Consider the following 24,524-nt stretch of genomic DNA (forward strand, 5'->3'; position numbering starts at 1 on the left):
GCTGACACAGTGAAACCCCGTCTCTACTAAAAATACAAAAAATTAGCCAGGCGTGGTGGTGGGCACCTGTGGTCCCAGGTACTCGGGAAGCTGAGGCAGAATGGTGTGAACCCGGGAGGTGGAAGTTGCAGTGAGCTGAGATAGTGCCACTGCACTCCAGCCTGGCCGACAGAGCGAGACTCCGTCTCAAATAAATAAATAAATAAAAATAAGATTTGCCGGGCATGGTGGCAGGCACCTATAATCCCAGCTACTCGGGAGTCTGAGGCAGGAGAATCGCTTGAATCGGGAGACAGAGGTTACAGTGAGCCGAGATCTTGTCACTGCAGAGTGAGACTAAAAAAGAGATGGCTTCAGGAGCAGGCTCAGTCCCCTCACAGTCTCGAGAATGCTCTCCCCGCAACAAACCTCCATCCTCCCGAAAACAGGGTACCTGTTACACAGACACAGCTCCCAGGCAAGCCCAGGGCTGTCCCTTTCACCAGAGGGCTCTCAGTAAGCCCGTCCCATGGGAAAATTCTGGAGCTGCTGCTGGTATTCAAGATGGGAAGGCTCTGAATTCCTTAGAGAGAGCAGGCAAGAGACAGAGGAGGAGTGACACAACCCTGCAACTGTCTTTTTATTATCTCTCTTAGTTTCTGTGGGACAGGAATTTGGGGTGGGCTTGGCTGGATGGTTCTGCCCTGGGGCCTCTCTGGCCTCTCAGAAAGGCCTTCCTCACCACCCCTGTAAGGGGTAAAAGCTTCTGAGTCCACAAAACTGCTTTCAAATCCTGGCTCCACCATTTACTCACTGGGCTAAGTACTCAACTACTCTGAGCCTCTTTCTCCCCACCTGCATGAATGGCAGGGTCCATGGCAATTTCAATGAACTTTTAGAAAAAAACACTGGCCAGATTCTTTTATTCATTAACTCAGACAATGAATACCTACTTAAGCACCTACTCTATGCCAGTGATATGCTTTGACTGTATCCTCACCCAAATCTCATCTTGAATTCCCGTGTGCTGTGGGATGGACCCGGTGGGAGGTAATTGAATCATGGGGGCAGGTCTTTCCCACACTGTTCTTGTGATAGTGAATAAGTCTCACGAGATCTGACGGTTTTAAAAGGGGGAATTCCCCTACACAAGCTCTCTCTCTTTGCCTGCTACCATTCATGTAAAACGTGACTTGCTCCTCCTTGCCTTCTGCCATGATTGTGAGGCCTCTCCAGACATGTGGAACTGTGGGTCCATTAAACCTCTTTCTTTTGTAAATTTCCCAGTCTGGAGTATGTCTTTATTAGCAGCATGAAAACGGACTAATACAATCACCTATTTCAGAAATGATGGTCAGAAAAGACCTGCATAAGGAGTTAACTCTCGAGCAGACGCACAGCTGATGAGACCAATTCAGGCACCAGGAAATCTGGGGGAAGAGCGTGCCATGCAGAAAGAACGTCAAGTGCAGAGGCCCTGCTGAGATGGAAAGAAGGCTGGTGGGCCAGGCACGGTGGGCTCACACCTGTAATCCCAGCACTTTGGGAGGCCAAGGTGGATGGATCACTGGAGGTCAGGAATTTGAGACCAGCCTGGCCAACATGGTGAATCCCTATCTCTACTAAAAATACAAAAATTAGCCAGGTGTGGTGGCACATACCTGTAGTTCCAGCTACTTGGGAGGCTAAGGCAGGAGAATCACTTGAACCCAGAAGGTGGAGGTCGCAGTGAGCTGAGATTGTGCCATTGCACTCCAGCCTGGCAAAAGAGCAAGACCCTGTCTCCAAAAAAAAAAAAAAAAAAAAAAGTGGCAGAGCCTAGACATCAGATATGTCTAATAATTTCTAATAAAGGAGGCATGCTAGGCTAAGGAAGCCTATGTCAGGTAGAGAGGATCTGAGGTTTGAATAAAGTCATGCCCTCAGATTATCTTTCATTGTTTTAAAATTCTGAAACAAAGACACCAGGAGGAACTCCATAGCCTGGGAGTTGCTGAGAGGACAGCACTGTTATCTACTGCAGTAAAGCAGTTTGTGAGTTGTCACTTCAGAATCACAGTTAATGCGGCGCTCCTGGGCTCCAGCATAAACATATCCATACAATCTATCCAAGTGAGACCCAGAATCTGAATTTTTAAAAATACCATCCTGGTCAGGTGTGGTGGCCCACACCTGTAATCCCAGCACTTTGGGAGGCCGAGGCAGGAGGACTGCTTAAGCCCAGGAGTTCAAGACCAGCCTTGGCAACATGATGAGTCTTCGTGTCGACAAAAATTTTGTTTTAATTAGCTGGGTGGCCGGGTGCAGTGGCTCACACCTGTAATCCTAGCACTTTGGGAGGCCGAGGTGGGTAGATCACCTGAGGTCAGGAGTTCCAGACGAACCTGGTCAGCATGGTGAAACCCCGTCTCTACTAAAAATACAAAAATTAGTCGGACATGGTGGTACACGCCTGCAATCCCAGCTACTTGGGAGGCTGAAGCAAGAGAATCGCTTGAACCTGGAAGGCAGAGGTTGCAGTGAGCTGAGATCCTGCCAGTGCACTCCAGCCTGGATGACAGAGAGACTCCATCTCAAAATAAATAAATAAATAAATAAATAAATAAATATTAAAAAATTAAAAATTAGCCAGGCAAGGTGATATGCACCTGTAGCCTCAGCCGCTCCGTAAGCTAAGGCGAGAGGATCACTTTAGACCAGGAGTTAAAGACCAGCCCAGGCAACATAGTGAGACCCTGTCTCTATAAAATTTTTCTAAATAATTAGCTGGCCGGGTACGGCGGCTCATGCCTGTAATCCTAGCCCTTGGGAGGCCCAGTGGGTGGACTGCTTGAGCTCAGGAGTTTGAGACCGGCCTGAGCAACATTACAAAACCCCATCTCTACCAAAAATACAAAAATTGAGGCAGGCGTGGTGGTGTGTGCCTGTGTAAACCCAGCTACTCGGGAGGCTGAGCTGGGAGGATGGCTTGTGCCTGGGAAGTCGACGGTGCAATGAGCCGTGATCCTGCCACCACATTCCAGCCTGGGCGACAGAGAGAGACCCTGTCTCAAACAATAAATAAAAATAAATAAAAATGGTGTTCCAGAAATCCCTGTCCTACAATTAAGTTTGAGAACCGTTTAAGTATGGTTTGAACTCTGGCGGTTAGAACCCTAAATTAGCAGTCTGATCTAGGCAGGTCACTTGGCACCTCTGAGCCTCACTTTCCACAACTATAAAGGCGGAGGAGTAACAATAAAGTCCGCCGAAGACCCCGACCAACCTCTCCTGCGGTGAGCTTCACGCTAAGCAGGCGGATAGAGCAGGCGGGGAGTCGCGGGTGACTATGGGATACATGGGGGCTAAGGCGTGCCGCGAGCATTGTGGGACACAGAGGGGCGCCAGCCGCTCCCCGCCTCTAGCTTCGATTGCGCGGCCGCCACGTTTCAGTGATGAACGCCCTCTTTGGGCGTTCCCGGATACCGCCTGACGTAGTACCAATCACACCTCTCGCGTCTCGACGCCTCAGAGGCTAATAAGGACGCCTGGCGAAACGCAGTAACGGGTTTCCGGGTGGACCTTCGCTTTACGGCTCGTAAGTTCTTCCGCCCAACCCAGAGGAAGCGGGAGCGCAGTTTACGACAGCGCCGGTCTTGTTTACGGCGGCGTCCGCTGCGCGCGCATGTTTTCTTTTTTCCTGGTTTCTCGGAGTGCTGCTACTAACGCGGTGTCAGGCCAGCACCATCTGTTGCCATCCCGGCCGGCCGAGGCCGTTTCAGGTGAGCGGCATGTTTCATAGGTTCCTGCGGACCTCCGGAGCCGGCTCGGACTAGGTCCAGACTTCGGGGGCCTCACGGAAGAGACCTCTCTTAGTCCCTTCCTGCTGTTGCTGTTCCTCCGCTGGGCGGGGCAGGAATCCACTTTCGGGGGCCCCACGTCCTGCACACTACTGGACGCGGGACACGAACTTGTGGGTGAGGTCCCTGGCCCTAGGCCCTCCTCATTGCCCATGGGCTGGGTGAATTTGATTGCCAGTTAACCCATCTCGGTTAAGGCGGAGGGGTAACAACAAGGTCTTTCTGAAGTAGCCGAAGACACCCTGACTTTTTAAGTGGGGTCTTAGGGGTGCCAGGTTGAGCGGTGTTTGGCCCCTGTTCTTAGGAATTCCCAGTGCATAGGTTACCTTCCATTTTTTGTGAATCTGGAGGCTAGGATAGTTACGCCACCCCCTGTTCAGCGATGGACGGCGTATGATGTGTAGTGGCCTGCCAGCCACAGAGCCCCTTCTGAGTGCCTTCTTGGAGCCCCCCTATCCTGCCCCTCTGACCAATACAGCTGTTACTTCGTTTTTACTGAGCAGCTCAGTTTCTCCTGGTTCCTCTCTGCTCTCCTTTAAAAAAAAAAAAAAATGTATTAAAGCCAGGATATCTCACCCCTGGCTTTCCAGAGAGGTGATGCAGGTCAAGCCTCGGGCCTTTTCCCTTCTTGAGCTTCTGACAGAACCTGATTTTTAAAAGTGTGTCTTGAGACTCACTTTTGGTATTAATACGTGTCGTCTCAAACCCCCGATCTTTGCGGGCTGCTGCCCAGCTGTAATATAATGGAAAGAAAGCTGGACTGACAGCAGGCACCCCTGGAAATGAAATCTCTTTTGAAATGATGACGTCAGCTGCTTGGCTAGGCTGGGCTTCAAATTTTTGCCTCTAAAGTGGGGGTGAGGGAGTGTTAATGGTGTTAAAGTATCTGGCATAGTTCTTGACACGTAGGAGCTCAGCAGTATTTATTTAATACGAATTGTTCTGAGACCACCACCCTTTTTCTTCTGTCCTCTTCCTATAGTTCCTATTAGGAAGATGAAGCTTCTAGGTTTATTCTGTGTTGCTGTCACCCAAATGTCATCTCTGAAGGAAACCTCAATCTCCCCAGCATGGGGCTTTGGGGAGAGTTTACTAAGTTCAGCATACCTGTTATTTTAATTGTTCTCCAGCCTCCAAGAAATACTGGATTTTTCTCTTTTTGAGACGGAGTCTTGCTATGTTGCCCAGGCTGGAGTGCAATGGCACGATATTGGCTCACTGCAACATCTGCCTCCCAGGTTCAAGCGACTCTCCTGCCTCAGCCTCCTGAGTAGCTGGGATTACAGGTGTCCACCACCATGCCCAGCTAATTTTTGTATTTTTAGTAGAGACTGGGTTTCTGTTGACCAGGCTGGTCTCGAACTCCTGACTTCGTGATCCGCCCACCTCGGCTTCTCAAAGTGCTAAGATTACAGGCATAAGCCACTGCATCCAGCCTCCAAGAAATATTTGTGTAGTGAATGCCTTCTAAGCATTTTCAGAAGGCTACAACGGAAGATAAATGCATAGGTTTTTTTATAGGAAGTGTCAGGCAACCATCTGCTGTAGAACCCAGGTCTTTTAATTCCCCTGAGAGCGCTATAGCGTTATGCAGAGTGCAGACACTGTAGTCAGACTGCTTTGGTTCACGTGTTTCATCAACCAGCATTTCAACTTTGGGCAATTTCTTCATTTCTCTGTGCTTTGGTTTTCTTATCTGGAAAGTGCGGATAACATTGGCTCCTACCTCACAGGATTGTTGGCAGGATTGAATGAATGAATGAGTGGTCACCACTAAGAACAGTGCCTGACAGTATTCATGAACATCTGACATGGCCACTTTGGGCCTGAGGTCTATGGGGACCTCCTTGGCCCTCTGGCAGTTCTTTTGCCTGGGTTTATGTCCGCTTGCTCTGCACACAGGATTTGCGTTGATGGCAGAAAATTGAAACAATAAGAAAGGAAAATTGAATTTCAGGATATACTTAAAGATCCTTTTTTCTCAGCACTCTATATGCATAAATGTACTTTTGCAAGTCTGAAAACTTGTGTGGCATTTTACAAAGTGCTTAAAACAAGGATCTTGTTTATTTTGCAGATGAAAAAGACTAAGGCGGCTGGACGTGGTGGCTCACGCCTGTAATCCCAGCACTTTGGGAGGCCAAGGTGGGCGGATCATTTGAGGTCAGGAGTTCAAGACCAACCTGGACAACATGGTGAAACCTCGTCTCTACTAAAAGCACAAAAAATAGCCAGGCAGCGCTTGCCTGTAATCCCAGCTACTCAGGAGGCTGAGGCAGGAGAATCACTTGAACCCAGGAAGCGGAGGTTGCATGCCACTGCACTCCAGCATGGGTGACAAAGTGAGACTCTGTCTCCAAAAACAAAGAAAAAGACTACTAAGTCTTAGGGAAGTTGAGTTTGTATGAATTGGTGAAGGTATATCTCAGAACCAAAACAAGGTTACTATATTTGAAAAAACATCAGTACATTTTATCAAATGTGACACCATTGAATTTTTTCAAACACTTACATTGTATAACACAAAAAAAGAAAAACTACCAATCAATATGACACTCTGTCAAGCACAAGGTGCTGCCTCCTTTTAAAGATGTTACAGTGAAAGAGTTTCGTGAAATTAATGACATAGGGTCAATCAGTTTTGTTTGCATTCTTCTCAGTTTTAAGTACATATTCACAGTATAATTAACAAACAGTAGTAGTCGCTCAACAGTTGAGGGTTCCAGTTTGCGTGTTGCTTTTTGAATTCTGTCATTTATGTCTTTGCTTACTTCATATGGAGGGCTTTTTGTACTCTTAGGCCTTCGTTCATGCCGCTACTCACATGATTTATATTTTTCAGGTTTTGGAAGATGGCAAAGTTCATGACACCCGTGATCCAGGACAACCCCTCCGGCTGGGGTCCCTGTGCGGTTCCCGAGCAGTTTCGGGATATGCCCTACCAGCCGTTCAGCAAAGGAGATCGGCTAGGAAAGGTACTTGCCTGTCAGCAGGAGTCTGAATCTTTGCAGCTGTGGCTGCTACTCTCGAGTCCCTGTTTAGATTTTATTGTCTCAAAATCTTAACTCGTGAATTTTTTATAGGGATGGCAGCTGAGAAAGGTTGTCATCTCTGGGTGTAGTGATAGGGGAGCTGGGCACTTAGAGAGATGTGGTGAACGAATTCTGAGACTCTCCCACGCTGTCCTCTCGCTTTCAGGGGTTTCCGGGTCTGCAGAAGCTTGCCTGGTTGACCTGTGCATTCTCTGTCTTGCCTTGTTGTTCATAGGTTGCAGACTGGACAGGAGCCACGTACCAAGATAAGAGGTACACAAGTAAGTGTTTCTGCGGCTGAATGCCCCAATCAGGGCCTTGGGAAAGTTGTTCTTTATTCTAATGACCTTCGTCTGAAAGCTTTTTTGGAATGGGAAGGAAGTGGCAACAATAATTCATAGCTTTTAGGGATGTAGTCTGGACTTTAACAGTAACCACATTTTTGGAACAAGCCCCCAAAACTTAGTCTGTTCATTAAAGAGGTCTAGCCTATTAAAATGGGATTTGGGGCCCTTTTAAAAACCTGTTGAAAACATTAGCCGGGCATGGTAGCATGCACCTGTAATCTCAGCTACTCGGGAGATTGATGCAGGAGAATCACTTGAACCCAGAAGGCAGAGGTTGCAGTGAGCCAAGATCATGCCACTGCACTGCAGCCTGGTGACAGAGCCAGACCCTGTCTCAAAAAAAAAAAAAAAAAAAAAATTTAAAACCCCTGGTTTTAAGATCCTGGTACTATAAAAAGGCTTTTTCTCTGTGCCATTTCAGATAGTTGCAGGTGGCTGCCTGGAGAACTAAGTTAGGATAGCTGAGGCTGAGACTGGCAAGAAAGTATATTGTGATCCATTAGACATACCTGCCGTGGGTCCCTGATAATGGAGATGATGGTTAGCAATAAATACCTCAGATTCTCACACAATAAAGCAGAGAGTGAAATGGGTTAGCTTGAGTCCTTCAGAGTCTTCGCTTAGAAAGTTCTTTAGACCAGAGGTTTTCAAAATTGAATGTGCATATGAATCACCTGGGGATCTTGTTAAAATGCTGGTTCTGATTCGGTGGGTATGGGGTGGGACTGTGAGTCTGTGTGTCTAACAAGCTTCCAGCCAATGCTACAGGTCTCAAGACCACCCTGGAAATAGCAAGGCTTTAGACTGGTGCGTATCTGGTAAAGTCTGTGAGTGTAGTTACTACATGCCAGCACTTTTGCCTCCAGATAAGTACTCCTCTCAGTTTGGTGGTGGAAGTCAATATGCTTATTTCCACGAGGAGGATGAAAGTAGCTTCCAGCTGGTGGATACAGCGCGCACACAGAAGACGGCCTACCAGCGGAATCGGATGAGATTTGCCCAGGTAGGCCAAGAACCAGCAACCACCATCTTGGGGCTGTTACTGTTGGCCATCACCTGCCTAAAAGTGCTACCTTGTGACTCCTAATGAGAGAGGGAAGCATATTAGAGGTCTTCTCAGGTGAATCTCAGGTCACTGTTCCATAACAAGAGGTACCAAGGTAAACTTGAACTAGGTTCAGGGATGCATTTAAATAGTTTATGTTTCTGTTTACCAGTAGGTAGGACATCAGACTTGTATGCTAAAAGCATTTGTGCTGGATAAGAAGTTGCACCCGTGCCTGTTGCCACACATAATTGGTGTGTGCAGACTTTATTAAGTAGACGGTCCAGTCAGGTTGCGTATTATTACTTAAAGAGGCAAACTCAGCAACTCTAAAAAGACCCAGTAAACATACTTCAATGAAAAATATGTCATGGGAATATAAGTCTAAGCGAAGTCCAAGTACTTACCCCCTAACACCCCCAAGCTATTGATGCCGTAGAGTGAAAACACAGAGCAAGATGTGAAACTTGGGATTTGGCATCCTAAAGTTACTCTAAAGACCTCCCGCTCGTTCTGCCTATTGTGAGCCAAATCTCCAAGATGCTAACACGGATATTTCTTGCTGATGCCCAGAGGAACCTCCGCAGAGACAAAGATCGTCGGAACATGTTGCAGTTCAACCTGCAGATCCTGCCTAAGAGTGCCAAACAGAAAGAGAGGTGAGATTTTCATCCTGCTGGAACAAGACACCCTTCCCAGACTGGCCGTAGTTGGAAACAGTAGGACAAAAGCAGGAGGGTGGTTGTCTTCCCCATCATTGCAAAAAAAAAAAGAGGAAAATACTTTCTACAACCAGTTAAGCCACCTTTTGGCTTGTCGTTCTCAGGCTGGTTCATGGCAGATAGCATGGGCAGCAAACTTAACTCCTTGTGCTGGCCGTGTGCACTGAAGGGAAACCCAGGCAGGCAAGAAGAGGCTCTGGAGCTTACCTTGGCTCAGTTCTGCTGTGGGACAGCTCCAGGAAGCCCCATGTATGCTGGTCCTGGGAGCCTCCTGGTGGTGTGTGGTCCAGCGGCCACTACACCCCAGATTGGAGCTATCAGTGAACAGTCACTATAGATGAAGTAAAATATGCCTGGTCAGTATTTGGAGGCAGTGTGCCTTTTCTAGCACCTCCAGTGTGCACCCTCTGAGTCTCTCCCTTTCTCTAAGCCCATTTTTCATAGTTCATAGGAGTTAGTGATGATGGCAAGTTTTAGCTGAAGAGAATGGCAGCCTGTGCCTTTTGAAGAAGCCACTGATTTTAAGGTCTGCACTGAGATCATATTTCTGTCTCTCCAGAGAACGCATTCGACTGCAGAAAAAGTTCCAGAAGCAATTTGGGGTTAGGCAGAAATGGGATCAGAAATCACAGGTAATGCATTTATACCAGAATTCTGCCTTGGAATTTGGTTCTGTTTATTTGGTTGTCTTTATAATAGCTTAGATGAGATATACTTTACATACCGTACAATTTAGTCGTTTTTAACATATTTGCAGAGTTCTGTAACTGGTCAATTTCAGACCACTTTCATCACCATCAAAAGAATCCCTTACCCTTTAGCCGTCACCCTGTCTTGATCTGTTTTCTGTTGCCAGAACAGAATACCTGAGAGTGGGTAAGTTATAAAGTGGTTTCTTTAGCTCATGGTTCTGGAGACTGGGAAGTCCTGGATCAGGAGTGGCATCTGGTGAGGGCCTCATGCTGCTTGATAGCATGGCAGAAAAGGCAGAAGGGGGAGGAGGGTGCAACAGAGAAGAGGGCTAAACTCTTTGGGTGGTTAGCCCATTGCTGAGAGAAGGGCATAGGCATTTATTCCTTTTAATGACTTAATCTCTTAAAGGCCCTACCTCCCGACACTGCCACAGTAGCAACCAGCTTGCCGCGAGTTCCAGAAGGCCAAACGCTAACATGCCCAATACCCCAGCCCTAGGCAGCTACAAATCTGTTTTCTGTGTCTGGATTTTTCGTTCTAGACATTTTACATACATGGAATCATACAATATATGGTCTTTTGTAACTGGTGGCTTTTATTTCGCATGTTTTCAAGAGTCATCCATGTGGCAGCATGTGCCAGTACAGTTGTCCTTCAGTATGTGAAAGTCTACACATTCTCAGGTCCCACAGTTGGCCTGTGGTACCCACATATACAAAAAGTTGGCCCTCCATATACTCGGGGTTTGCATCCCAAGAATACCGTTTTTGTTTTTGTTTTCTTTTTTGAGACAGGGTCTCGCTCTGTCACCCAGGCTGGAGTGCAGTGGCATGATCTTAGCCAACTGCAGTCTCTCTCTGCTGGGTTCAAGCAATCCTCCCACCTCAGCCTTCTGAGTAGCCGAGACTACGGGCATGCACCACCACGCCTGGCTAATTTTTGTATTTTTTGTAGAGATGGGGTTTTGCCATGTTCCCCAGGCTGGTCTCAAACTCCTGAGCTCAAGCCGTCTGCCCACCTCAGCCTCCCAAAGTGCTGGGGTTACAGACATGAGGCACTACGCCCGGCTTGTATTTTCAGTCCATGTTTGTTTGAAGAAAATCTGCATATAAGTAGACCCATGTACTTCAAACCCTTGTTGCTCAAGGGCAGCTGTGCTTCATTTGTTGTTGGTTGTGGGTTTTGTTTTTAGACTGAATCTCACTCTTGTCACCCAAGCTGCAGTGCCAGTGGCACGCTCTTGGCTCACTGCAACCTCAGCCTCCTAGGTAGCTAGGATTACAGGCGTGCGCCAACACATCTGGCTATTTTTGTTTTGTTTTGTTTTGTTTTGAGATGGAGTCTTGCTCTGTCGCCCAGGCTGCAGTGCAGTGGCACAGTCTTGGCTCACTGCAAGCTCCACCTCCCGGGTTCATGCCATTCTCCTGCCTCAGCCTCCCGTGTAGCTGGGACTACAGGCGCCCGCCACCGCACCCGGCTAATTTTTTGTATTTTTAGTAGAGACGGGGTTTCACCGTGTTAGCCAGGATGATCTCGATCTCTTGACCTCGTGATCCACCCGTCTCGGCCTCCCAAAGTGCTGGGATTACAGGTGTGAGCCACCGCGCCCGGCTTTTTTTTTTTTTTTTTTTTTTTTGGTATGTTTTCTAGAGGCAGGGTTTCACCATGTTGGCCTAGCTGGTCTCAAACTCCTGACCTCAGATAATCCACCTGCTCCTGATCTCAGATAATCCACCCACCTCAGCCTCCCAAAGTGCTGGGATTACAGGCGTGAGGCACCACACCCAGCCCAAATGAGCTTCATTTCTTGTTTATTGCCAAATAAGAGTCCTTTGAATTGATACATCATGTATTTTTGAGCCTTTCACACGCTGATGAACATTTGGGTGGTTTTACTTTTTGAGTATTATTGATGCTGCTGTGAACGTTCACCTGCATATGCTTGGGTGGGCATTCTGAGAACAGAACACGTGTAAGCAAAAGTGAAGCTACATTTTGTTGGATATGATGCTGTATCAAGGATAGTTAATACCCCAAGAGAAATATAAAGGACCTGCTACATGTTTATCAGGTGACATCATTACCTGGGAGTGGAACCCCGTTTGTTTCTGAACTTTTGATCCCTTTGGTCCTCTTCCAGACCATACATTCCTGGGAGTCAGGGATTCTGTCTTATAAAACAGTCAGCACTCCATCACTCAGTTTATTGAATAAAAGCTCTTTTTCTCTTCTCTCTTTTATTGAGACAGTCTTGTTCTCACCCAGACTGGAGTGCAGTGGTGCTATCTCAGCTCACTGCAGCCTCCACCTCCCAGATTCAAGCTATTCTCCTGCCTCAGCCTCCCGAGTAGCTGCGATTACAGACATGCATCAGCACACCTGGCTAATTTGTGTATTTTTAGTAGAGATGGGGTTTCACCAGGTTGGACAGGCTGGTCTCGAACTCCTGACCTCGGGTGATCTGCCTGCCTTGGCCTCCCAAAGTCCTGGGATCACAGGCATGAGCCACTGAGCCCCTCCATTTTGTGCAGTTGATGTTTGAGACAGGATCTCGTGTCACTCAGGCTGGAGTGCTCCTTATATTTTTAGCCTTTTATTTATGTTTTGTATGTACTATAACTTTTTTTTCTCTAATGTTTTTCAACTGCAGAAACCCCGAGACTCTTCAGTTGAAGTTCGTAGTGACTGGGAGGTGAAAGAGGAAATGGATTTTCCTCAGTTGATGAAGATGCGCTACTTGGAAGTATCAGAGCCACAGGACATGTAAGCAGCATCTTCTACTACTTTCTACCCTGCTCTTATGTGTGTGGACCATCTGGTGATGGGTATTTTCTTAAGCCCTAGTATTTCCAAAAAGGCTTTGAAGCCACTTACTCAAAACACATTGCATAAGGTTAACAGAGGTGTTTGAAAAAAATCAAGACCGGCCAGAAACAGTAGATCACCTGAGGTCAGGAGTTCAAGAGCAGCCTGGCCAACATGGTGAAAACCAGTCTCTACTAAAAATACAAAAATTAGCCGGGCGTGGTGGCACACCCCTGTAATCCCAGATACTCAGGAGGCTGAGGCGCGAAAATCGCTTAAATCCTGGAGGTGGAGGTTGCAGTGAGCTGAGATCTTGACATTGCACTCCAGCCTGGGCAACAAGAGCGAAACTCCATCTCAAAAAAAAAAAAAAAAGAAAATCAAGACCAAGGGGAAAAGCAGAAGTTCACTGACTACAAACTTCTTTTTAACTTCCTGGCATCCTCAGCAAAGAAGAAATTAGTTATACAATTCTTTTGGCAGAAAAAGAAAGAAAGAATGGAATTTGCTGATTATTAAACTGTATATTTCTGTTTCCTGGCGTCCTGAGCAAAACAGCAATAAGATTAAGTTACAAAACTCTTGGCAGGAAAAGAAACACAGCAATTCTTCAGGAGAATTTTTGCTTCTCCTGGCATTTCAAATAGCTCCTTACCTCAAAGGACAAGCAGGCGGAACTTGGGTAGTGGGAAACCAGAGCACCAGACCAGACATCAGCCTACCCAGGTGCCTCTGAAACTAGTCATCTCCTGTCTTAGCCTCAGTCGCCCTACCTTTAAAATGGGGGTGTTGGGCTGAATGAGTTGTGCTTGCTCTATTCTGTACCAGGACCTAAGTGGGCAGGAACTCAGCAGGCACTGGGGATTCGTCTCTTCTGTTCTGGCCAGAAATTGCTTTCCACCTTTTTTAGACTTTTGGATAAGACTTCTGGATCTATGGCTTAGAAAGAAAAACCTGGGGTTTATCTCCCTTACCTGGCATGTCTCTGCCTGCTCTTCCCGCAGCGAGTGTTGCGGGGCCCTGGAATACTACGACAAAGCCTTTGACCGCATCACCACGAGGAGCGAGAAGCCGCTGCGGAGCATCAAGCGCATCTTCCACACTGTCACCACCACAGACGACCCTGTCATCCGCAAGGTGTGCACCTCCTTCTGCCCCTCTCCCACTAGGTAGGAATGCTGTCGGCTTCTACAGCTGAAGCTGCAGAAAGAACAGAAGACATGGGAATAATGTATGTATTATATGTAAAAGCACTTTGCCAGGTAGACCGGAAACGTGGATGTTAAGCACAGCTGGACTTGAAGCCCAGTTCCGCCACGCTTCCTGGCTCAGTCTGTGGAGCCTTAGTTCTCTCATCTGCAGCCAGGGGTAGAGGTACATAGCGCGTACCACTGGGGCAAAGGTAAAAGCATCTGAAGCACTTGGCTGGAATCGAGCAGGTGCTTAGGGGGCTGCGTGCCACTGCCACCCGAAACTTGCTGGCTGACTGGGTACAGCGTTTTTGGTCAATGAGGTGGGGCCTCATTCTTAAGGATTTATGTGGTCAGCAAAGGAGTTCTTTCCCGTCCTTGTGAGTGGGCAGTGAGACCTGGGAGCGTCTTTCCATCTTCTCTCTTTGATCCTCTTTGCAGCTGGCAAAAACTCAGGGGAATGTGTTTGCCACTGATGCCATCCTGGCCACGCTGATGAGCTGTACCCGCTCAGTGTATTCCTGGGACATTGTCGTCCAGAGAGTTGGATCCAAACTCTTCTTTGACAAGAGAGACAACTCTGACTTTGGTAAGAAGTATGCCTGGGGAACAACTCAAAGGCATTGAGTATATTTGTTGGTATAGAACAAGTCTCTGGTGCTAGAGAATGGATAGAAAGTGATCCATCTTCCCAAGGGCATTGACAGCAGCAGCATCTGAATCTCTCCCAGGCTCTGTATTCTGAGATTGGAAGAGACTGTCACTGCAGTGCCTGCTTGGGGCCTCAGCTTTTGGAGTCCTCACTGCACCCTAATAGCAAGCTTCCAAATGTTGCTTTCTTTTTTTTTTTTTCCTTTCCCAAGACCTAGTCTCACTCTGTCACCCAGGCTGGAATGCAGTGGCACAATCTTGGCTCACTGCAGCCTCCACTTCCCACATTCAAGTCATTCTCCTGCCTCAGCCTCCCAACTAGCTGGAATTACAGACATGTGCCACTATGCCTGGCTACTTGCTGTATTTTTAGTAGAGACAGTTTCACCGTGTTGGCCAGGCTGGTCTCGAACTCCTGGCCTCAAGTGATCCATCAGCCTTGGCCTCCCAAAGTGCTATGATTAGAGGCATGAGCCACCATGCCTGGCCCAAATTTTACTCGTTTAAATACCACTTTTTTGAGTTTTGCCATCTTGCATACCTTCTTCAGTGTTTGCTTACAGTACATACACTTACATATTTTATGCCATACGTATATGTATTTATACATCATAAAACCATGTCACTCAAAAATTAACAAAACAGGCCGGACATGGTGACACACACCTGTAATCCTGGCACTTTGGGAGACCAAGACAGAGAATCACTTGAGGTCAGGAGTTCAAGACCATCCTGGTCAACATGGTGAAACCCCATCTCTACTAAAAATAAAAAAATTAGGCCAGGCGCGGTGGCTCAAGCCTGTAATCCCAGCACTTTGGGAGGCCAAGACGGGCGGATCACGAGGTCACAAGATCAAGACCATCCTGCCTAACATGGTGAAACCCCATCTCTACTAAAAAATACAAAAAACTAGCCAGGCGAGGTGGTGGGCGCCTGTAGTCCCAGCTACTCGGGAGGCTGAGGCAAGAGAATGGCGTGAACCCGGGAGACGGAGCTTGCAGTGAGCTGAGATCCAGGCACTGCACTCCAGCCTGGGCGACAGAGCAAGACTCTGTCTCCAAAAAAAAAAAAAAATACAAAAATTAGCCGGGCATGGTGGCGCGTGCCTGTAATCCCAGCTACTCAGGAGGCTGAGGCAGGAGAATCGCTTGAACCCAGGAGTCAGAGGTTGCAGTGAGCCGAGATCACACCACTGCACTCCAACCTGGGTGACAGAGCAAAACTCCATCTCAAAGAAAAAAAAAAAAAAAGAGTTTATATTCTGAGCCTGAAGCCTGCGGTCTTAAAAAGCTTACAAAATCATTCTCTTGAGGAATCCAGAACGATTGAAAAGGGACAGCTTCCTTCCTGTGTGATTGAACTGAATGTCGGGTACTATCTTGAGTTATCCTGGAGCAGCTGCCCCACTCCCCCGCTTATGTGTTCCACACCAGGGAGACCCACTTTAGGAGAGGGCGGTTCTTTGAAGGAAGGACCTGTGTTGTTTGCCTCTCCACATCTCCCCACAGCGCTGCGCACATTGTCAGTGACTCTTTGTTGCATGGTGAGTGACCATGCCACGCTTTTGCAGACCTCCTGACAGTGAGTGAGACTGCCAATGAGCCCCCTCAAGATGAAGGTAATTCCTTCAATTCACCCCGCAACCTGGCCATGGAGGCAACCTACATCAACCACAATTTCTCCCAGCAGTGCTTGAGAATGGTGAGGAAACAAGTCTCTGGGTGTTGATTCATTCTTATTTAACCAGCTGCTACTTGTGGAGCATCTGCTTTTTGCTAGGCTCTTGGGTTGTGGGACTGAGCAGGACAGACCCAGTCCCCACCTTTAGCAGGGGAGTTACATGCCTGGGCTTGGGGGTCAGGCTGTCTGACTTTGAACAAAGTTCCTGTCCTTACAGAATTTCATGATAGTGGAGGAGAAAACATAGTGAACCATAAATAATAAATTGATTTACATCAAATGGTGATTTCTGCCATGGCAAAAAATGAAGTAGAGATGGGCATGGTTACAAACTCGTTTTCATTCATCAGGTGCTAACAGTTAGGAGGGGTCAAGTAGGCATAAAACAGGCAGCGAGCTCAGAGCCCCATCAAGGGCCCCAGGAACCTGGCCAGAGGTGCTGGGTCTGACTGATTGGCCTTGGCCTTGTCAACAAAGTTAGCTCTGTCTTGTGACACCTTTGTTTTTGCAGGGGAAGGAAAGATACAACTTCCCCAACCCAAACCCATTTGTAGAGGACGACATGGATAAGAATGAAATCGCCTCTGTTGCGTACCGGTAGGTCACCTCTCTGGTGGGTATTGTGACCAGATTGGAGCATGGGCCCCACTCTGTCGAATCCCCAGTGACCACGTGAGTTTCTCCTTCGCTGCAGTTACCGCAGGTGGAAGCTTGGAGACGATATTGACCTTATTGTCCGTTGTGAGCACGATGGCGTCATGACTGGAGCCAACGGGGAAGTGTCCTTCATCAACATCAAGACACTGAATGAGTGGGATTCCAGGGTGAGCCGCCATCTCCATCACCCTCCTGGTGACACCATGTTTCTGTTCCCTACAGTGCCTGTTTACGCAGGCTAGGTTGTGTAGACTGTTTCTTATCCCTTTTCATTACTTATAGAGCTACCTGGATTTTTTTTGTCTTGTGAGTTTTATCCTCTGCTTAGTTCCTTGCCAAGAAAGAGCATGACTGTGTGTGTAGAACTATGTTAAGTGTTAAGGACTTTTCTGCTTATTATTTACACAGGAGCCATTTAACTCCCTTCTTCCAGTACTTTCTTAATTTCTGTTCCATTGTGGCCTCCTGTTGGCTTCTGCTCTCTGAGCATCTGATTTTTTCCTCTCCTTATTATCTGGGTTGGCAGTTTCCTGTAAGTCTGGCCGCTCTTCTTTTTGACCTCTTCTTTCATTGAGCCACTGCCTTCAGTCTTTTCATACCTTTTTTCCAATTCCTCATTTCCTGAACTCATGGATTCTACAGTCTGGCTTGGAATTGATGCTTCAGAGGCACCTTGAAAGAAACATGCTTCCTTCACTTTTCCTCCACTTTCCATTTCCACCCCACCCCCACCCACATCACCTGTTGGAGGAGCACACTGGGAGGTTTGCTGTGACCTCCCTCTGGGGCCAGTGGCCTTTTCTTGGACTTTTCCCGGTGAGCTCCCCAAAGCATTCGGGATCGTTGCGCCTGTGTTGCTTTGCCCTCTGTGTTACCGCGTTACTCTGGTCTCACCCGTTTCCCTGTTCCCTTTGCATGTTGTCTTTGCTGGCTCCCCTCCTTTTTGACCCCAGTGGAGTCACCTGGACAGCTCTCTTTGCCATACGTACTTCTTTATTATACAACTTTGTGTTATCTTTTGCTCCATAACAAATTAACAGAAACTTAGTGACTTAACAATACTGATTTATATATTTTATTTTTATTTTTTATTTTTTATTTTTTGAGACAGAGTTTCGCTCTTATTGCCCAGGCTGGAGTGCAATGGGATGATCTCGGCTCACCGCAACTTCCGCCTCCAGGGTTCAAGCGATTCTCCTGCCTCAGCCTCCCGAGTAGCTGGGATTACAGGCATGCGCCACCACGCCCAGCTAATTTTGTATTTTTAGTAGAGACAGGGTTTCTCCATGTTGGTCAGACTGGTCTCGAACTCCTGGCCTCAGGCGATCCGCCTGTCTCGGCCTCCCGAAGTGCTGGGATTACAGGCATGAGCCATGGCACCCAGCCTAACAATACTGATTTATTAGCTCACATTTTTGTAGGTTAGAAGTCCAGTGCTGTGTGCTTGGTCCTTGTATTAGTCCATTCTCGCACTGCTGTAAAGAAATGCCTGAAATTTATAAAGAAGGGAGGTTTAATTGGCTCACAGTTCTGCAGGCTCTACAGGAAGCGTGACTGAGGAGGCCTCAGGAAACTTGCAATGGTGGCAGAAAGCAAAGGAGAAGCAGGCACATCTGACATGGCCAGAGTAGGAGAAAGAGAGGGGGAAGTTGCTATACACTTTTAAACAACCAGATCTCTTGAGAACTCTTTATCACAAGAATAGCGCCAAAGGGGAAAATCCGCCCCCATGATCCAGTCACCTTCCACCATGCTCCTCCTCCAACATTGGGGTTTACCATTTGACATGCGATTTGGGTGGGGACACAAATCCAAACAAGGCAGAAATCACAGTGTCAATAGAAACAGGACTGAATTCTCATCTGGAGGTTCTGAAAGAAAAGCCATTTCCAAGCCCATTTTCATTGTGGGTAGTGTTCATTTCCCTGCAGTTAGATGACAGAGGCCCCCATCCCCCTGCCAGCTGTCAGCTGGGAGCCTCTCTCAGCTCCTAGAGGCCACCTGCATTCCTTGTCATGTGGCCCCCTCCATCTCCAAGCTAGCAACAGCACAGCAGATCCTTCTCGTGCTTCAAATCTCTGACTTCCTCTGTCTCTGATCTCTACACCTAGATTTGAGAGACTCATATGGTTGGGTGAGGCCCAGCCAGGTAGTGTGTATTAAGGTTAACTGATTTTTACATCTGCAAAATCCCTTTTGACATACAAGGTAGCATAATCATGGGGGTGATATTTGATGCTAGCCATAGGTTCTGCCTGCAGTCAAGGGGAGGAGACTCTGCAAGGGCAAGGGTCACTGGGGATCATCTTAGAATTCTGCCCACCCCAGGCCTCAACCACGAACTCTTTGAAAATGATTTCTCAAATCTACTCTGATTTATTACACTTCCCATTGTTTTTCTGCTAAAACACCTTCCCCTTCCATATGCCCCCCGTCCTGTCATTGCCTCTGGGCCAGCTGTCCCTCAGCATTGTCTTTCTCCCACCTAAGCTCTGAGCCTCTAATATCTCCAGCTCCTTTTTTACATTTGCTATTAGCAAAATAGAAGGCTTTGCTGTCTTCTGACTCAGTCCTGGATTTCACTGATATCAAGCCAATACATAGCTTCATCAGCAGTGCAGATTGGGAGAAGGACTCTAACGTGCCCCAGCAAGCTGCACACAGTAGTGCGCACCTGTAATCCCAGCTGCTCAGGAGGCTGAGATGGGAGGATCGCTTGGGTTCAGGAGTTCAAATCCTGAACTCACCAGCTTGGGCAACATAGGGAGACCCCCATCTCAAAAAAAGCAAACTCACAGCGGTGCTGCAGGATATCTTAAATTTTTTAGGGAAACACCAGAGACATCTTGTCAGAATACTACTACATGCTTTGAACCTAACTAAATAAAAGGAATTATTGGCCAGGCACTGTGGCTCACGCCTGTAATCCTAGCACTCTGGGAGGCCGAGGCGGGCGGATCACCTGAGGTCAGGAGTTAGAGAGCAGCCTGGCCAACGTGGCGAAACCCCCTCTCTACCAAAAATATAAAAATTAGCTGGACGTGGTGGCGGGCGCCTGTAATCCCAGCTACTAGGGAGGCTGAGGTAGGAGAATCACTTGAACCCGGGAGGTAGAGGTTGTGGTGAGCTGAGATCACGCCACTGCACTCCAGCCTGGGCGACAAGAGCAAAACTCCTTCTCAAAAAAAAAAAAAAAATTAAAAGGAATTCTTGAGTATTTCTTTTGCCCTGTGGTTGCCATGCACCAAGAAAGTTTGGGAATCTCTGTCATGTGACCTTTGACCAGTCATTTCACTCTGGGTCCAACTTCCCATGTCTATAAATGATATGGGTAGAAAAGAGGATCTCTTTGGGGTCCTTTTCTGCTGTGTGTGCATTTATGTAAAATGTCAGACTCAGCTTTGCACCCACTGCAGGCTTCCACCCCCATCTAAGGCAACTCCACTTGTCTTTCCTATCCCACCATGCCTCTCAGATCAGGAGCTCCTGTCTGTACCTGCACTTGTGCCAATATTCTCCATTTGGCTCACTGTTACACATCCTCTGTGAAGCCCTTCCTTACCATGCAACACACAGTAAACACTTGCCTCTGCTGTTTAAAGTATGTGTGTGGTTGTGTGTGTGTGTGTGTGTGTCCATCATTCCCTGTCTAGGTGAGCTTTTAGAAGAGAGGAACTGTAAGTCGTTGAGTGCCTGCTGTGCGGCAGGCTGTGCAAGGGAAGGGACCATGTCTTTGTCTCTTAAATGATAAGATTTAGTGCATACCTACCCACTTTCTAAGCAAGCAGACTGGGGAGTTCCTTCTCTGCCAGAGGAGGTCCCAGCACCTTGGGCATTTAGAGCTTGCTTCTGCTTCTCTAACGGGGCTCTCCTGCAGCACTGTAACGGCGTTGACTGGCGTCAGAAGCTGGACTCTCAGCGAGGGGCCGTCATTGCCACGGAGCTGAAGAACAACAGCTACAAGTTGGCCCGGTGGACCTGCTGTGCTTTGCTGGCTGGATCTGAATACCTCAAGCTTGGGTGAGAGGCCTGTGCGGGAGCTGGCAGCTGATCTTGTGAAAGGAAGGGTCTGGGTAGGGAGGTTGGCCCTCCCCTCCCCGTGTACTGGACTGGCAGAGATAAATCCAGGGATGGGGTAGAGATGGAGGGATCAGTTAGGAGACAGATGCCAAACAGCAGGCATGCTGAATGGAGTCCTGAACTAGGGCAATGATGTCAGTGAAATCCAGAACTGAACACTCAGAAGACGGAGTTTTCCCTTTCCCTTGAAAATAGCAGTGGACCAGGTATCACCATTTAATGGACATTTGATGCCAAGTGTTGCTGTCTCTGTGCCACCTGCTCTGACCACTGATATCCCTTCCTCTGTTAGTTATGTGTCTCGGTACCACGTGAAAGACTCCTCACGCCACGTCATCCTGGGCACCCAGCAGTTCAAGCCTAATGAGTTTGCCAGCCAGATCAACCTGAGCGTGGAGAATGCCTGGGGCATTCTACGCTGCGTCATCGACATCTGCATGAAGCTGGAGGAGGGCAAATACCTCATCCTCAAGGACCCCAACAAGCAGGTCATCCGTGTCTACAGCCTCCCTGATGGCACCTTCAGCTCTGATGAAGACGAGGAGGAAGAGGAGGAGGAAGAAGAGGAAGAAGAAGGTGTGTAGCAACCCACTTTCTGAGGTCTAGAGTGATCTGTGGGCTAGCACGGGAGCAAGTTCTATAGCCATTGTGATCTTTAACCTTGATAAAACTTTGAGAATTCCGAGACTTAAGTATGAAGCAGCATTCACTTTGCCTCCAAGAGCTTCTTCCAGAGCCTTTAGATCACATCAAGTGGTTGGGGAGGATAGCAGTGTTTTAGAGAAGTGGCTGGACCGTGGCAGAGGTAGAGAAAGATGAGGGAAGTCCTGGATGGAAGCCCATGGTCTAGAGGGAGAAGCTCCGCTCTGGGTTAAATAGCTTGAAAGTTGTCTCTCCAGCTCCACCAGCTGGTGACTGAAGGAAATACCTGCCCGGCCCTGTGAGGATCTAAAAGGCTTCACTTCTGAATGGAAGTGTTGAAAACTCACACGCAGTCCAGCAGAGGTTCAGAAAGGAAAGTGAACGCCGTATCACACAACCTGACTTATCTCTCTTACATTTTTTGTGTCTTTCAGAGGAAGAAACTTAAACCAGTGATGTGGAGCTGGAGCTTATCCTTCCACCGAGACTATGAGGGCCTTTGACGCTTAGTGGAATGTGTATCTAACTTGCTCTCTGACGTTTAGCAGATTAAATAAAATATATGTCTGTTTAGTCTCTCCTTCATCGTCTATCTGCATTAACGATTTACAGCCCTTTCTTCAAAGATTCCTGGCAGAGTGGGGATGAGATTCAGCAATTTCTATGTGGAATTCAGAATGTGGGTGTCATCATTTGTTGTAAGAAGTTCATTTCCACAAGCACGAGTGCCTGCTGGCTGTGTGAAGAGCCAACTGTTGCTTTTGGAGAGTTCACTGGGAGGAGCTGGAGTGCAGAATGCTAGTACAGCACAGAGCAGGGCGTGGATGAGGTGGCGCTGCTGCGCATGAGGGAGGCTGCCACGGAGAGTTTGATGGATGTCCCACTGGCTGATTGTGTTATGGTTTGTGAACTGTTGTTAAGCTTGGCTTGGGCTGGTGACAGTCTCAGGCCTGTCCCTACAAAGCAGTGTGTCATAAGAGCTCTGGATGTTTAGGATATGTAAACTTTTTTTTTTTTTTGAGACAGAGTGTCTGTCGCCCTGGCTGGAGTGCAGTAGCACAATCTCAGCTCACTGCAACCTCTGCCTCCCAGGTTGAAACGATCCTCCTGCCTCAGCCCCCCCAGTAGCTGGGATTACAGGCATGCACCACCATGCCTGGCTAATTTTTGTATTTTTAGTAGAGACGGGGTTTTGCCATACTGGCCAGGCTGGTCTTGAACTGACCTCAGGTGATCCACCCGCTTCGGCCTCCCAAAGTGCTGGGATTACAGGCGTGAGCCACCGCACCCAGCCGAGGGTATGTAAACTTCTGTATAAGTGGACGTTGTTCTGTTCTGGACACTTTCTAGAGTAATTACCCTGCCAGGTGTTAATGCTGAGCTTTCTGTAGTATCTAAGCCTCATACAGAAGTGTGATGCTGGCAGGAGTAGTACCATTATGAGGTGAGGAAACAGGCATGGGGGCTCAAACTTCTAATCCCAACACTTTGGGAGGCCAAGGCAGAAGGATCAGTTTAGCCTAGGAGTTTGAGACCAGCCTGGGTAACACAGGGAGACCAGGGCCTGTCTCCACAAAAGAAAATAAACTATTAGCCAGTCATGGTGCTTCCACCTGTGGTCCCAGCTACTCAGGAGGCTGAGGTGGGAGGAGTGCTTGAGCCCAGGAGTTCAAGGCTGCAGTGAGCTATGATCACACCACTGCACTCCAGCGTAAGTGACAGAAGGAGACCCTTTATCAAAAAACCAGGTGCAGTGGCTCATGCCTATGATCCTGGCACTTTGGGAGGCTGAGGTGGGTGGATCACTTGAGGTCAGGGGTTCGCGACCAGCCTGAGCAACATAGCAAAACCCCGTTTCTACTAAAAATACCAAAATTAGCCAGGCATGGTGGCACTTGTAATGCTAGCACTTTGGGAGGCTGAAGCCAGGATCACGTGAGCCTGGGAGGTTAGGGCTGCAGTGAGCCATAATTGTGTCACTGCACTCCAGCCTGGGTTACAGTAAGACTCTGTCTCAAAAAAGAAATAAGACATCCCTACTTTTTTTTTGGCAAAGTATTTTGCCTAACCTCTCTGGCTCCAGTGCTTATTCAACAAATACCTGAACTTCCGTATGACAGATACTGGACAATTTCTGCTGAGGGAGCTTTTCTCTGATGTTGACACAGACTAAAGAAAGTAAATGACATTCGGCCGGACACGGTGGCTCACGCCTGTAATCCCAGCACTTTGGGAGGCCGAGGCGGGCGGATCACAAAGTCAGGAGATTGAGACCATCCTGGCTAACACGGTGAAACCCCGTCTCTACTAAAAATATAAAAAATTAGCCAGACGTGGCGGCGGTCTCCTGTAGTCCCAGCTACTCGGGAGGCTGAGGTAGGAGAATGGCGTGAACCCGGGAGGCGGAGCTTGCAGTGAGCCAAGATTGCGCCACTGCACTCCAGCCTGGGCGACAGAGTGAGACTCCGTCTCAAAGAAAAAAAAAAATAAATGACATTCTTTGGTAGGTACTTGTAGGCCTGAGACGTCAGGGAAGTTTTTCTAAGGAGTCCCCAGCTACGATGTTTAATTAAAAGAATCTTGGCCGGGCGCGGTGGCTCACGCCTGTAATCCCAGCACTTTGGGAGGCCGAGACGGGCGAATCACGAGGTCAGGAGATCAAGACCATCCTGGCTAACACGGTGAAACCCCGTCTCTACTAAAAAAAATACAAAAAAACTAGCTGGGCGTAGTGGCGGGCGCCTGTAAGTCCCAGCTACTCGGGAGGCTGAGGCAGGAGAATGGCGTGAACCCGGGAGGCGGAGCTTGCAGTGAGCCGAGATCGCGCCACTGCACTCCAGCCTGGGTGACTGAGCGAGACTCCGAGACTCCGTCTCAAAAGAAGAAGGAAAAGAAAACATCTCCAGCCATGCAAAGCTGCAAGCTCGCAGTTCTTTCCACCTGCCCTTACCATAAGAACACTCAGCCCCATTTCACTGGACTTTGAAGGTTCCTACGCTGACCTCGTATTTCTTCCCATGTAAATCTCATGCAGTGGCCACATGCCACCCCTGGAAAGCCAACCTTGATCATCCAGTTCACGTTATCTCCCTCCTGCCATTTATCTTGCCTCCACTGAGTTTTAATTCCAGGCTCCACTTCCTGTGATTGCAAACATAT

General features: G+C 48.0%; 1 protein-coding gene across 4 annotated transcripts; it reads left to right on the forward strand.

The window, feature by feature from the left end:
* Window positions 1–3,586: 3,586 nt before the first annotated feature.
* On the forward strand, window positions 3,587–21,951 carry EIF3D (eukaryotic translation initiation factor 3 subunit D). Of its 4 annotated transcripts, none has more exons than XM_025399218.1 (15): window positions 3,587–3,740; window positions 6,661–6,793; window positions 7,086–7,131; window positions 8,064–8,200; window positions 8,816–8,901; window positions 9,524–9,596; window positions 12,308–12,420; window positions 13,467–13,599; window positions 14,094–14,241; window positions 15,877–16,007; window positions 16,498–16,583; window positions 16,681–16,810; window positions 20,521–20,663; window positions 21,016–21,299; window positions 21,800–21,945. In XM_025399218.1, exons 2-15 carry the CDS (start codon window positions 6,671–6,673, stop codon window positions 21,811–21,813), a joined length of 1,647 nt encoding a protein of 548 aa, XP_025255003.1. In that variant the 5' UTR covers window positions 3,587–3,740; window positions 6,661–6,670; the 3' UTR covers window positions 21,814–21,945. The 4 variants fall into 4 exon arrangements, with proteins under 4 accessions (XP_025255003.1, XP_025255005.1, XP_025255004.1 ...); XM_025399221.1 differs by having other exon boundaries at window positions 3,681–3,740; window positions 7,086–7,123; window positions 8,120–8,200; XM_025399220.1 differs by having other exon boundaries at window positions 3,644–3,740; window positions 6,661–7,131; window positions 21,802–21,951.
* Window positions 21,952–24,524: the final 2,573 nt, after the last annotated feature.

The sequence above is a fragment of the Theropithecus gelada genome, chromosome 10 (assembly GCF_003255815.1).
Source record: "Theropithecus gelada isolate Dixy chromosome 10, Tgel_1.0, whole genome shotgun sequence".
In the NCBI taxonomy this organism is placed as follows: Eukaryota; Metazoa; Chordata; class Mammalia; order Primates; family Cercopithecidae; genus Theropithecus; species Theropithecus gelada.

Excerpts from the sequence above, each read along its gene's own strand:
- EIF3D (XM_025399218.1), top strand. The coding sequence starts at position 6,671 with ATGGCAAAGTTCATGACACCCGTGATCCAGGACAACCCCTCCGGCTGG. Across the intron at positions 9,597-12,307 it reads AATGGGATCAGAAATCACAG|AAACCCCGAGACTCTTCAGT; the intron begins GTAATGCATTTA and ends TTTCAACTGCAG. Across the intron at positions 16,584-16,680 it reads ATCGCCTCTGTTGCGTACCG|TTACCGCAGGTGGAAGCTTG; the intron begins GTAGGTCACCTC and ends CCTTCGCTGCAG.